This window comes from Condylura cristata, unplaced genomic scaffold (assembly GCF_000260355.1).
Source record: "Condylura cristata isolate star-nosed mole 26May11 unplaced genomic scaffold, ConCri1.0 scaffold00010, whole genome shotgun sequence".
Classification (NCBI taxonomy): Eukaryota; Metazoa; Chordata; class Mammalia; order Eulipotyphla; family Talpidae; genus Condylura; species Condylura cristata.
The window spans coordinates 46,097,006-46,112,005 of NW_004567111.1; the positions used below are offsets into that span (position 1 = coordinate 46,097,006).

At 35.2% G+C, this 15,000-nt stretch overlaps 1 protein-coding gene across 1 annotated transcript in view; it reads right to left on the reverse strand.

The window, feature by feature from the left end:
- Positions 1 to 1,589: 1,589 nt before the first annotated feature.
- The window catches only part of LOC101627924, a 55,966-nt gene continuing 42,555 nt past the window's right edge, over positions 1,590 to 15,000 (reverse strand). Inside the window, 1 exon segment of the mRNA XM_012723167.1 lies at positions 1,590 to 1,817. Within this exon segment, the coding sequence (XP_012578621.1) occupies positions 1,590 to 1,817 (228 nt within the window).

Here is a 15,000-nt window from a genome sequence, read left to right on the forward strand (position 1 = left end):
ATGCATCTATAACTCAACTCAGACACTCTTCCTCAGCTCTCCACACCCAGGCTGAATTCCCTAGCAGGTTTACCTAAACTGGATCAACACAGATTTGTTATAATAAGAGTATGGTTTGGGGTAATATAAAAAGCCAGATCCACAGTCAAATTAATGACCTAGGCAAGTTCAAATGACTCCTTTGTATCAGTTTCCTTTGTCTCCCCATCAAACAGGCTGGCCATCAAACAGTTGTTGACTACCACAGATCCCTGAGATAAATGATCAGTTCTTGTTTACATGAAAAAGAAAGAAACTGGACCTCTACCTTACACTATGCATAGACATTAACACAAAATGGATTCAAGATTTTAAATTTTAACACTTAAAATTATAAAGTTCATAGAAGAAAACAGAAGGGAAAAATTCTTGACATTGGTTTTGGGAATGATTTTTTTGCATATAGCTCCAAAGTACAATAGACAAAAGCAAAAATTAATCAATTGGACTATAAAAAACTAAAAATATTCTTAACAGCAAAATATATGATAAGCAGAATTGGAGGAAATATTTACAAATTACATACCTTGTAAAAGATTAATAGTGAAAATATATAAAACTTTCATGCCAATCCATAGCAAAAGAATAGCTAAGTTTTAAATGGGAAGTAAAGCCAAAATAAGCATGCCCCCCAAAAAAAAATTATATCAAAGTGGACAAGTATTGAAAAGATGTCCAACATCACTAATCATTAGGATGCAATATAAAACCATGCTGAGATATTACCTCACACATCTTAGAATGACTATTATCAAAAAGACAAGAAATAATAAGTACTGACCAGGGTGTGGAGAATATGAACTTTACCCATTGGTGGGAATGTAAATTGGGACAAACATTATGGAAAACAGTAAACAAGCTTGACACAAAATTAAAAATAGAACTACCATATGTTTGATTCAGTAATCTCACTTCTGGTTCATCTAAAGGAAATGAAATCAGAATCTTGGAGGAATATATGCATTCCCATGTTTTTTTTTTTTAACATTGTGCATGAAAGCCAAAAATTGGAAAAATGCACTAAGTGATATATGTATGTGAATGTATGTATATGATACACATGTTTATATATATATATATATATATATATAACTGGTTAATGAAGATGTGTTACATGATATTACATTATATATTATGGAAGGTTTGTTATTCAGTGACAAGAAAGAAGGAAATACTGACAATATGGATGAACCTCAGGTTCATAAACCTCTGGTTTATGAAATAAACCAGACAGAAAATTAGAAATTCTATATGAGTTCACTAAAAAGTAAAAATCTAAGGCTAAAAAGCACACTCAAATAATCAGAGATTAGACTGGTATTTCCCAGAGGTAAAGGTGAATGTGGTATAGACTCAATTATAACATGGGTACAGTTAGTTGTAAACTCAACATTATAATGGTTCCAAAATTTTCTTTCAACCTTGCAAAAAAAAACAACTTTTTTTTACTTTGGTCATAGTCATCATAGTGCTGAGAAGGATACACTGTCTTCAGTCCAGGTCACTAAAATGTTCTACATATCTGACATATGCCCGTCTTGAATTTCTATTCATCTAATTGGTTTCAACAGTTTGCTTTTAACAGCTTTGGTCATTTTGTTGTTATCCTTCAAAATCATAGCAATGACAAGATGCAACAGTCCTGACTGGTAAGCAGTTCCCACTGTTGATTTTCTGTTTCCCTCATTCGTAATCACATTAAGTCTCATTTCCAGGTCAAGCATTCCATGACTTTCTGCTGGCAGGCACATTAGTAGTGGATTTTGTACACTTAGGGGCTGTGATAAACAAAACACAAGATTAAGTCAAGTATGGGGAAATCAATGCAAAGAAAGATAGGAACACTAAACACAGTAGACATCACGACACATGTGGCTATCAATGTAGATGCTACAGTGTCATGTCCCTAGGTGATCAAAGTCTGGAAACCACCATCACATGCAGTCCTTCAGGGACTAAAAACATCTTTATACAGCACATGACTATATGTCAAGCCATCAAATGATAACATCAAGTAACACACCTGAACATACACAACATTGTATGTTAGTGATGGCTCAATAAAGTTGAAAAATACTGATCAGTTCTGAGGAATAATGATTTAACTCAGTGTACTCTAAATAAATTTCCCTGCTGCTGTCAGGAATGGTGTTGGTATGGGCATTAGTGTCACATAGTGAAAAGCTTATCTGTACATTGTCTTGATGTTTTCTAGCTCTTTCTTCCTCTGGAAAATTATTGGAAAATGATTATCTGATTATGTCACTACCCTGATCTAAATCTATCACGGATCACATTTACTATCTCTTGTAGAATACATACTTATCCCACCTCTCCAGCTTCATTTCTTACTATCAAGATACATTCCCAACTACCAGTCTATTCCCTCAATCTATTATGTTTGCCCTGCCTCTTTTGCTTGTATTTGATGTTCTTTCTCTTCTGAGGCTCTAACTCCTCCTCTATATTCAGGATTCATAGCTAAAGGAGAGGGACACGTGCCTTTGCTTTCCATGAATGAATTACTTCATTTTAAAATCATCATGCCTAATATTTTAATAATTACCTATCTCTTGATTACTATCTTATACATTTCTACAGAAATTGTTCATTTAGATATTCCCAGTATCTAAGACAAGTAATGACCTTTAAAAATTTGTTGAGTAAGTAAATGGATACACTTGACTAAACAAATAAAAAATAATAGGGGCCTCCCTGGTGGCACAAAGGATTAAGTCTCAGAACTATCAAACTATCACCAGCCACTGTAGTCCAATCCCTGGCCAGGGAGCTGACTCACAAAGCATAGCAGACCTCTCCTGTTTGACCTGCTGCTCCCCTCAGCAGTGTGTTTCAGCAGATCTACCTGTTCTGCTCCCACTCAGTCCCTGGTGATAATACCTATCACCCTCCTCTACTAGCACCACTGGCCTAAACCTCAGCTCTTGCATATACAAATAAATAAAATAAATTTTAAAAAACAAAAAAGGAATAATGGAGAATTCAGGGAGGGAGAAGGCAATAAAAAAAAACTAAGAGAAAATCATAGATACATGAAGACATGAGAGGAAAGTGTTGAGATTATTTATTCTAGGAAAGACAATATATAAGATAGCTAATTTTCACTTAATTAACACAATGTCACAATTACAAGTGTGCATATTTAAAGAGATGTTTTAAAATTATATCAAGAATATACTGTAATGCTAAAGTATTTTTATTACAACTGTGATATACAAAACGTTTTCTTCATACATACATTTTTTTAAATGTTACCCCTATGCATAATTTTTTAAACAAGATGAAAAGCCATCATTTTTAATAATTTGGGTGGACCTTTGCCTAGAGGAAAGAAATATGGTCTCACATCATTTTAGAGCTGCAAATATGAGCCAATACAGCTACCTGAGTCAGGGTAGCATGAAGGTAAAACACCCAGACATGGAGTCTAAGAATACGATTGTCACCCTGGCATATTATTTTATACTTGTTTTATACCAGTTATGAGTTTTTCACTATCTTCAATACTATTGCTTCATATCTAAGGAAGCTATGGTCCAAGGAGATTGGTGTTAAGATTGGAATGGGTTCTTCAGATAAGCATCCCACTATCCTTTGCAAGGTCAAGAGACTAACAACTGAATGAATGAAATATTTCTTTTCATATAGTATGGTACACAAAGTGAAATATTGCATTAGGAATTCAAAACTGTATTCCTGTAACCTGTATTAATAAAAGGATTAAAGCTCCAAGTTTGTTAGCCTTAACACTTCCCACACTTCCCTTGTGGCTGGCTATGTGAAGCCCTACTTTCAAAGTCCAAAGCCTTAGTATTGGTTTCTTATTTAAAGCCAGAGTTTTTTCGAGAAAATTGAAATTTAGATTGACATTATGACCTCCAAAAGACAACTGAAAGTTGTCTGGCCTTCCAAAGTTTATTGTATGCAATAAGCTTCCTATTTGTTAATTAGAAAAACTGAGTAATAAAGTATTTCTTCTGCCACCTGGATGTTTGATGTTAAGCAGATCCAAGGAAAATCATGTGATTACATTTCAGACACTGCTTAAGATACACGTGTATTTGTTAGCTGGAGGTACAGGGTTAGATTTAATATTTAATACTTTTCCTTTGCTGAATACATTTGGAGTTTGGCCTTTGATCATTTTTCTAAATATCATTAGTTTTTTTTCTTCCAGAATAAAACATAGCTATAATTTAGCTACACAGTGAAAATTCAAAAAATTACAAATTTAATCACAAAGGTTTGTGAAATCATTCCCTTCATATTTATGGAGTTGATGTGCCTCTATTATATTTAAGATGATTATTTCACAGCAAGCGTGACAATTTCCTCTTAGTAATCTCTGCCTTCTAAGATTTGTTCACAGTAATCTTTTCTTCATATATTACATGGATTAAGCCTTCTCAAGGTGATGGATTTTTTTAAAAATCTAATGACTAGGTGATTGCCAATCATTTTTTGCTGCTTTTATAAATAACAATGGCTCCTTTCTGGCTGAATATTAAGAATTTACACTGTGCCAGTTGCTTAAAATATTTTAAATGTCCACAATTGAATTAAAGCCTTATGTTCAACCATGAACCATGAAATTAGTTGGTAATACCAATGTTCTGCAACTCAGGCCCTGAAAAAAATAAAATTAAATGAAAAGATTACAATTCAAAATTAATAAAAAGTGTTTTAACTAAAACCAGACCTTCATACTTTGAAAAGGCCTGAGTTGCATCACTAACTCTGCCAAAGGGTAAACAAAAGAATACTAATGAAATACATGATTACTTTATAAAAACAATTTTAAACCAGGCCAGGTAAAAGCTATTTTAACTAATAGAGAATGTCACAAACTTACCATCTCTTTGTTTCAATTTGTTTAATGAGAATTAAGGATTTAATGATACATGAATACCTATCTATTTTAGATGAATTTGTAATCCATTCAGTCAAGTACTCATCCAAAACCAGAGAATCTGCTTGATTCCAAAACCATAGAATCGAGCAGATTATGACCTGAAAGTCTGCACTTTCCTTCAGGTGGGGTCCTGAGCGTGACATTCTCCTCTATGATAAAAGCAGGTACCATGACTTGACACCTGCCTGTACAAAGGAGGTCTGTGAAAGAGCCCAATTCTGCTAAGAATGTGTTAGCCATGCAGAATTTCTGAGTCTACCCCAGGCCTCCTGAGCACAATCTGCATTTTTATAAGATCCCAGGTAAATCAAGTGTGTTAAGGTTTGAGAAGCATTGATTTAGTTGATTAGCCCAAGAGTATAAATTTCTTTTCCATTTGTCTAAAGTAATGCCTGGGAAGAAAACTGAGCAAGGGCTTTAAGAGAAAAATTTATGGCACCAACCATATGCAACTTTGGATGTTACCTCATTGAAGCTCCATAAAAGAAAACATGAAAAGTAGGTTTATTCCCATTTTGCAGTGAAGGAACTAGTTATCTTGTCAAAGATTATATAGCTAGTAAATAGTGGAGCTAAGATCCAAAAAAGGTGGTCCCAATGCTTCTTACTGCCATTCTTTTTATGAAGTGCATTACCCTTTATTTTGCTTTTTGTACTTAGAACCATTAAATATTTATAATATGGGCCTATATTGAACTTTGTCACAAAATCCATTTATTAAACTCACCTGGTTTGTCACTGAGGTTGGCTATACCTTCAAGATAACAATCTGAATTGTTTGTCATACTACCTAAAGTCCATTGATGGCCAGTCTATTCCACTACTTCAGAATTAATCTTTTCAGTAACTTATAAATGTAAATGCTTTCAAGGTTTACTGTAGATAAAATGATGTCAAAATTTTATTGCCAAAAATGGTGGTTAAAAATTAAATAGGAATCCTACAAATGTTTGTTACTTATTGCCACTTTCTTTGACAGGGGGATTTAGGCCATATTACTATGTTCACTTTAATCACTATCATGCCAATATCTCTTATCATCTACAGGTAAATTGTCATTCCTTCATCAAATAATTAGACTCTGGATCTGGTTCTCAGAAATATGTGACTACATAAGACAGGATTTCTTTTAGGGACATCATAAATTTCTGGTGACTCGTCTGCCTCTTGAATTCAAATCTCTAAGCTCATATTCTTTCTCAAAACATATTGGGTTTACAAGTGAGTAAATGTAGAAGCAAGCAGTCAATCTATTATATTCTTTATTGAGAATAAAATAATCTTTGGCAATATACAGTCAACCAAATATTTACCTTCTTTTTGTAAGCATTTGATTACAAAGAGGAGTAATTAAGTCATTGTTTTAGCCCTACATGCCATGAACTATCCCTTTACCATTAGAGGCAAAGTCATTATTACCTGTTTCCATTACTAGTAGAGGCAAGGTCATTATTACCTGCAAGCCTACTCAATATCAAATGACCCAAAACTATTTTGGATTTCTAACATGTGGCGATTAAAATAGATAATATTTACTGATAGATTTACTTTTTTTTTTTTAAAGATTGTGTGTACAGAACTGGGGTGCAAGCCAGAGGCTCAGGGGCGGTGAGAGGCTTCACCAGAGACAGAGTGGGGAGCAGAACAGGTAGATCGATGAGGTACACTGCTGAGGGGAGCAGCCGGCGAGTCAGGAGAGGTCTGCCACCTCCGGGGCAGGCGGGAATCGAACTCATGCGGATGCACCTTTAGATTCTCAGAGCTGTGCTTTAACCCGTTGTGCCACCAGGGAGGGCCCTGATAGATTTACTTTTATTAAAAAATAAAATTAAAACATATTAAGTTCAAAGTGGCAACCTAAAATCTCCAGATTATTGAAAGGTGCTTTGATAGAAATAGGAATGAAAAATTTGCAGGAAGTCTAAGGGTATCTTTGTTGATGTTTTCTCAAAAGTGTTACTGTCACCCACCTAGATGTTCTTCTATAGAAATTTCCACTCATCTTGCAGCTGTGTGAGTCTTGAAGTTAACAGTTCACCACTTGATCCTGTCTCAGAGACTATCCTCAACTGGGAGAAGCCAACTGACTTGGTGATTCCTGAGGAGTGATATCCTCCCTACAGAGGTGGTCCTGAGCCAATAACAACTGACTTGAGGTATAATTCTAGCACTTTTAGTTCTGGACAAAACAATCTGTGCTACAATTCTTGTTCCAGAGCTCCCTGTTAAATTAGACTAAGGCCGGATCCCTCCCAGACTCACTTTATTGGCTAGCATTACTTCCACCCAGCCCTTTTACCCTCAGCTTCTTATAGGCTACTCCTGGGGTTACAACTTAAATCAATAATTTACACAATAATGACTCCCCCAAATTTCCCTTCTAAAGAAGTCTACTAAGAAACTTCTACTAAGTCTAAGTAGAAGTCTACTACTAAGTCTACTACCTTAATTCAAAATCTCATTGCTAAAAATACTTTTTAAATGGATGTAAAACATAACATGGTACAAATAGATCTATGGAAGAGAGTAGAGGGACTAGATTTAGATATTTATTTAAGACTAATTTAACATCAGATCACAGCAATCCAAAAAGGGGAAAAAAATATTTTTGAATAATGTGTTGAAACTATAGTCATATGGAAAAAAATACGAACTTGATCCTGATCTTGCACCATATACAAAATTAAATATTAGATGCATAATATAATTAAATATTAAAGTTAAAGCTAAAGAGAAACACTACATTGTATGCACAGAGATATTAACTTTAAAAAAAAAAAACAAACATAAAAAATAATAACCAGTGAAGGGAAAGAAGTAAACATAGATGAAACAAGAATGACACAATGCTGATAGATATTGAATTGGATAAAGGTGGGTGGGGGGTTCTTAATACTGTTCTATTTATGCACATGCTTGAATATGTATAAACCTTATGTGGTACATGGATTTTCAACAAAGGTGCCAAAGGGTATGAATAAACTTTTTAACAAGTAGTAATATAACAACTCGATAGCCACATTTAAAAACATGAACTACAAGTCTTTTTCATATAATTAATGATTCCTAAATTGGTTATAGACCTACGCACACATAAATCCATAACTATAAAATACCTAGTGGGGAAAAATAGGACATTCATTTTATGTTAACATATAAAACTTCCTCAGATATATACAAATAAAATATGGACCATAAGAAATTTTATAAATTGCATCTTATCAAAATTCAAAATCTTAGTTCTTAAAAAGACACTGTTAACTAAGTTATTAGGAAGGCCAAAAACCAGAAAAAATATTCTCAGTGCATATTTCCAACACAGAACTTGTATGCAAAAAAATATAACTTCATGTTATGAAACCCAAAATCTCAATGAAATAATAGATGTGAACAAATTGCTTTCCTAAAAGAAGATATATGAATATGAATAGCCAGCGAGTGCATGAAAATATATTTAACAACATTGTCATGAATGAAATTAAAATTAATCAATGAAATATCAATATATCCATCAGAAAGGTCAATTTTGAAAATGTCTAACAATTCCAAGTATTGATGAGAATATAGAGCAACTAGAACTCCTGGGTATTGCTACTAAGAATAGAAATTATCCAACTATTTTGGAGAAATATTTTACAGCTTTTTGTAAATCTAAATATATTTACCATACACATTAAATCTCCACACCTAGATATATTACTAACTGAAACTAACTGAAAGTGGTTCAAATATCTATCAATCGATGACTAAGTAATCAAAACTGGTGTACACCAGTAATTGGAAGGTATGGTGAGGTATAGAAAAAAATCTGAATGGCAGAAATTTGATAATTGTTGATACTGGATAACAGAGGGCTATGGATATTCACTACACTGTTCTGTTTACTTTCTTTGTGTTTGAAATTCCTTTTTAAGTACTTTTTAAGTGCATGGCAACCGATTTCAAACATTATAGAAATGATCTGTTCTTTGACCTAATGATTCCACTTCTGAAACCCTAATCCTAGAAAACAACCAAACCAAGGAAGTTATCCACATGAAAATATTTACCTAATATGATTTGTCATGTTTAAGAAGTGGAAAGAGGCAAAACTTATAAAATCAAGCCATCCTCAAAAACAAAATAAAATAGTCAGAGGACCTGAATAAACATTTCTCTAAAGAGGACATACAGATGGCCAATAAGCATATGAAAAGATGTTCAACAGCTATTATTATTAGGAAAATGCAAATCAAAATAGCAATGAGCTATCCCCTAATACCTGTGAAAATGTATATTATCCCAAAGGCAAGAAACAAGTGTTGCAGAAGATGTGAGGAGAAAGGAATCCTTATCAACTCTTGATGGGGATGTAAACTGGTAGTTATTATTGAAAACATCATCAAGATTGCCTTAAAAATGAAAAGTAGGGCCCTCCCTTGTGGCACAGCAGATTAAAGCACAGCACTAAGAAGCTAAACTTACTTCAGCATGAATTCAATCCCCGCCCTAGAGGTGACCCACATGGCACAGCAGACCTCTCTTGACCCACCTGCTGCTCCCCTCAGCAGTGTACTTCGCCATTCGGCCTGTTCTCGGATTCCACTGAATCCTCTCACTGCTTCTTCACCTCTGGTCTGTACTCCAGTTCTGTATACATAAATAAATAAATCTTAAAGAAAAAAAAAAAGTAGAAGTTCCATATGCTTCAGTTACCCACTTCTGGGTATTTATCCCCAAAATACAAAACCACTAATTCAAAGAGATATATGCTTTTATGTGTTTATTGCAGCATTATTTACAATACCTGAGAGCTGGAAAAAATTGAAATTTCCATTAACAAATGACTGGATAAGTAAATTATTATAAATAAATGTATATGTATATGAGTAAAGGAGTTTATTATATATACAATATATTGCCGTGAAAAATGAAATCTTTTCATTTACAACACATGAACAGATCTAGACAATATTATGCTTAGACTATAAGACCAGTTAGTATTTACCAGAAGGATGGAATAGTGGAGTGTTTAAATCAAGTTAAAAGGGGTCAGTTGTATTGTGAGGATAAAATTAAACTTTACTTGGAAACTCAATGTAGTATATACAAATGATAATTTTTAATGATGTATACTTGAAATTTTATATCATGTTATAATGCAGTGTTATGTCAATAAAAATTAATTTTAAAAGGAAATCATATTTTATAGAATGCATGCAGATATTTCAATTCAATGAATGAGTAAAAGCTAACATTATCATGTATGATGATATAGTAGACCCAATTCTGAGCACCTTATTTAAGAAATATAAATACAGAAACATTAGTTCATTTAACAAAAATTACTACCATGCTGTGTAAAATACAATGTTACCTTTAGTCTCATGGAGTTTTGAAAAGTTAATGTCTGGCTATGCAAAAGAATAAAAGTAAAGAAGCAATTACAATGCAGTACAATGAATGAACTGATAGACAAAAAGAAATACTTCTCATGTAAGCAGCAAAAGTGATCACATAGTATAGTTATTAAATGAGGATAACTATACAAGGGGGTCACTTCTAAAAGTTTTGACTTCTTCAGGTAAGATAATTGCAAACATATTTCATTTTTATTTTGAATTCCATTAACTATGGAATTCATTATGATATCTTTAGCATAATAAAATCAAATCACCTAGAAATCAGTAAATTAATTTAGTAGGGAGCAGGGTTTATTACATAGTAATTCTATTGTAATTTTTAATTTTGATTAGTTAGACAAATCTGTCTCCATCTCCTACTAATCAGAGTAATAGAAAAATGTATTTACTGATCCTAACTTTCTATATACTAAATGTCTAATTTAGTTATTCTACTGATGTGGTTCTCAACCTGACTGCATAGTCAAATCATTAGGGAACTTTAAAAAAAGTAATGATGACGGGACCCCACAGAAACCAATTCAATCATCTCTAAGGATGGACTCTCATCTACTGGAAGGTCCATGGGTCACTCTTTCAATTTTTACTTATGTCTTCATTGAATTCTTTCCATTTAAGACGTATGATATCCATAATTACTCTATTTCTGGCTGGGAGGACAATAAAAGTTAATTGATGCAGATAGTTCAAAATCTGATTACACAAAATACAGGCTTTCTGTTTCTTTTTCCTTATTCTAAACCTGGGTTTCCTTAGGATTGTGCACTTGTCATCCGTGAAGCAAAGAAGGTGCCAAGCACAATTAATAGAGCAACATTAGGGCCCTCCCTGGTGGCATAGCAGGTCAAAGCACTGCACTGCAAAGCTAATGGAGGCGACTTTGGTGCCAGATACGTCCCCGCCTGGAAGGTGACCCACATGGCGCGGCGGACCTCTCCTGACCCACCCACTGCTCCCCTCAGCAGTGTATTTCATCAGTCTGCCTTTTCTGCTCCCCACTCTGTCTCTGGTGGATCCTCTCACCCCCTGAACCTCTGGCTTGTACCTCAGTACAGTATGAATAAACAAACCATGACAAAAAAAAAATAGCAAAATTAGTAATTCTTTCCAACTTGTATTTTCATTGTTACTCAACACAGAGAAAAATCACCCTATCAGAGAAGAGGTTGCCCCACCTAACCATAAACATCTCAGAGCTCAGACAAGAATTAGAAACAAGTTTGAAGTATGCAAAGTCTTGTAGAAAAGAAATGACAATTCTCCCTGCTCCACCCCACCCCTGCTATCTTTCCAAAACTCCAGTATGCCAGCTCACACTTTTACATCAATGGACATTACACCAAGGGATGAATATTTCTTCATTCTTACTTAGAAGCTCCTTTTCTTCCACACTGATTTGCCTCCATTGTCTACATGCAGTGGATCATGCCGCAGCTTACCTCTCTCTTCCACAAAATTTTGGGGGATCATTTGTGTGGCAGGCGGAGATAATAGCTATTTAACTTGCTTGATACAGTACTTAGCACAGAAACACATGCATGTGGGTGCCTAATAAGCCATGGAGCAAAATTAGCTTAATTCTACTCAGATTCCTTGTTTCATCAGCCTTTGGGGAGACAATGATAATTACTTGAAATAGCTAGAGAATAACACTTAATCATAGAAAACCAATGCAGAAAAATTACTGAAAACAAATTGTCTTTGCCTAAGGTATATTCATATTTGAGGAAAAAAAGAGCAAAATTTACAACCTCAAAGTACTCCAGGCCTTACATGGCAAAATACTGGGATGTATTTCCCTTCTTTTTAATATAATCACTCTAAGCAGACATTTGACTCGTTCTCAGGGGTCAGACTCTCTGTGAATTTAGCAAATAATTAATGTGGGATTTTTATAGAAACCTTCACAGTTTATTTTACACATTGATATGAAACATAATTAAATGCATAGCATTGACTCTCAGTTGCTCACTTCTTTCAAGTTTACAGATAATCATTTTTCTAACATACTCCTATTGTTTTCAATTCAGGCTTGCATAATGTTCAACAAGGTAATTAAAACAAAAGGTAATCAAATTTTATCTAAATTAATGAGACTGAGTTTCAGCTTTCTGAGTTCAAATTAAGCACCTTTCCAAAAATGAAAAGTATGATTAAGTAAGTGTGTTATAAAGTGTCAGCAGTTAGATCATCAGAATTCAGAACAGCTAGGAGCTGTATTTCACCCATCTTGCATAGCCTTTTAAGGACTGGCTAACTCAAAGAAGGTGCTAATTAATAGAAAATTAACAAAACTTCTAGGCAAGATAGGGAAGCTTCTCCCTATATGTTAGTATAGCAATCCTAAAACACAAACCCAAAGAATATTAGCTGCAACACAACTAAAATAATTTTTCTCTTGAATTTCCATGCTGTCGTTCAGTAACAATGATCATCCCCAGGACTGCAGCTCACCAGCCTGCACAGTGTGAGACATAGATGCTGCTTCTGGCTATAGACACCATCCACCCTCCTCAACAGAGGGAAGCCTTGAGGGCTTGAATTGTTCTCCTAATTCCTTTTACATTTGAAAATATTTAGGTAAAACTAGTGACTGCTTACTGTCTAATGGCTCTACAAATTTATGGCTTTGCAAACTTAAGGCTTCTGCCTCCCATTGCCTTTTTCCATGACCTTTCATGAACTATAACATTGCAAAAACTAAGCTAGAAAGCTAAACTGTTTGCGAAGCACCTGTTACTACACACCTTAGGGTGAGAAAAGCAGGAGTAGGAGGCACACCCACAGGATTGCTAATGCTAGTGAGACAGAGATACAGAAAATGAAATATATTCCAGGAAGCCATCTGCCTTTGACAGAGAACTGGCAACCTTGTCAGCAGTGAAAACCATTTCAGAGGCACAGACTGAAAATCAGCTCTGACCTCTCAAGAGCAAAGAGCAACATCATCTCTTCTGCTACAGCTGGCTTAATGTAACCCCCCCAGGTAATGTTTTCAGAGTTGGTCCTCTTTTTATTTGGCTTCACACATCCTTTTGCCTTTGAGATATGAAATGTGCTGGACCACCTAAAGCTTGGCTTTTAAGGGAGTAGATCTGAAGCTTGCATGCTCTCTCTACTAAGTCTTGAAGTTTTAAGACATACAGCTTGGCTACTGGAAAATTGCTATAGGGTATAGTATTTAGTATTTAAGGTTTTGGTTGTATGGATGGGCAATACCGTCAGCTAGACTTTACAGTTGTTAGCCAAAGTGAAACTATAACTTAAAGCCTAAAATAGTAGCTTTGTGTCTGCAGAGCTTCCACAATATTTGAAACAGAGCAGCAGTCCAAAACTGTTTGTTGAGAGTGAATAAATGAATGAATCTGTAAGTGAATTGCTGAGTGAACAAATGAATCTATCTGACCTAGGGGTCATCATCACCTACCACTTCCCATTGCTAGGTAACTGGCTCTACACACTTTTCTACCCAGCCTGCAGTCCCCTGTAGACATTCGTAGTAGACTCACAGACTCTTTTTTTTTTTTTTTACGATTTATTTATGCATACAGAACTGGGGTACAGAGGCCAGAGGTGCAGGTGTGGTGAGAGGATTCACCAGAGACAGAGTGGGGTACAGAACAGGCAGATTGACGAAGTACACTGCTGAGGGGAGCAGCAGGCGGTTCAGGAGAGGTCTGCCTCACCTTGTGGATCTCCTCAGGGGCAGGCGGAGATCGAACTCATGTGGAAGTGGCTTTAGCTTCTTAGTGCAGTGCTTTAACCCACTGCGCCACCAGGCAGGGCCACTCCCCTACTCTTTTTAAGGCTGTGTGCCTGCTGCCCAATTTTTCCTGCAGTTCTATCACACAGCTACTCCTCTACCTTCTTCTCCCCTTCCCCTGAGACTGCCCCAGTCTAGTTCACATAATATCTGCAGAGACTGTACAAAGAGTTGGTAACTTCTGGTTATCTGACTTCAAATTTATCTAACATAAGGAGGCCAAATCATAAATCATAGTCCCTGTCAGTGTCAATTTTCTTCCCAACAATTTTCTATTACTTCATTTAAAAACATTTTAGGTTGTTTTATAATTTTTTTTTATTATCTTAGCATTTTTGAAACAATCGTAGCATTTATCTGTGTAAGCTATAGTCTATGTAGAGTCTATCACTATTGTAAGAATGTTGGGTTTGCCATGGTGGCCTAAAGCCTCAGTGCTAACAGGACTATTGCCTGATTTGACCCCCAGTCAGGTATTTAACCCACATATGACACAGCAGAACTCTTTTGTAGTGTCCATTACTTTCCTCAGCAGTGTATTTTAGTAAATCCTCCTGTTCTGCTCCCCACTCTCTCTAGTGAATCTGTTACAGGGCATGGAGAGAGGGGCACGAGTGAACCCCCAAACCTGCCTGCACTAAATAGGTTCTGCCATCCACTGCATCAAGACAAAACCTATAAGACTTTAATGAAAAGGAACTTTAATGCAGTGAGTATACAATACAGTAGACAAAGAATATAATTTCTAAATCAAATACCTGAAGTTACCCATCCACCCTCCTCAACAGAGGGAAGCCTTGAGGGCTTGAATTGTTCTCCTAATTCCTTTTACATTTGAAAATATTTAGGTAAAACTAATGACT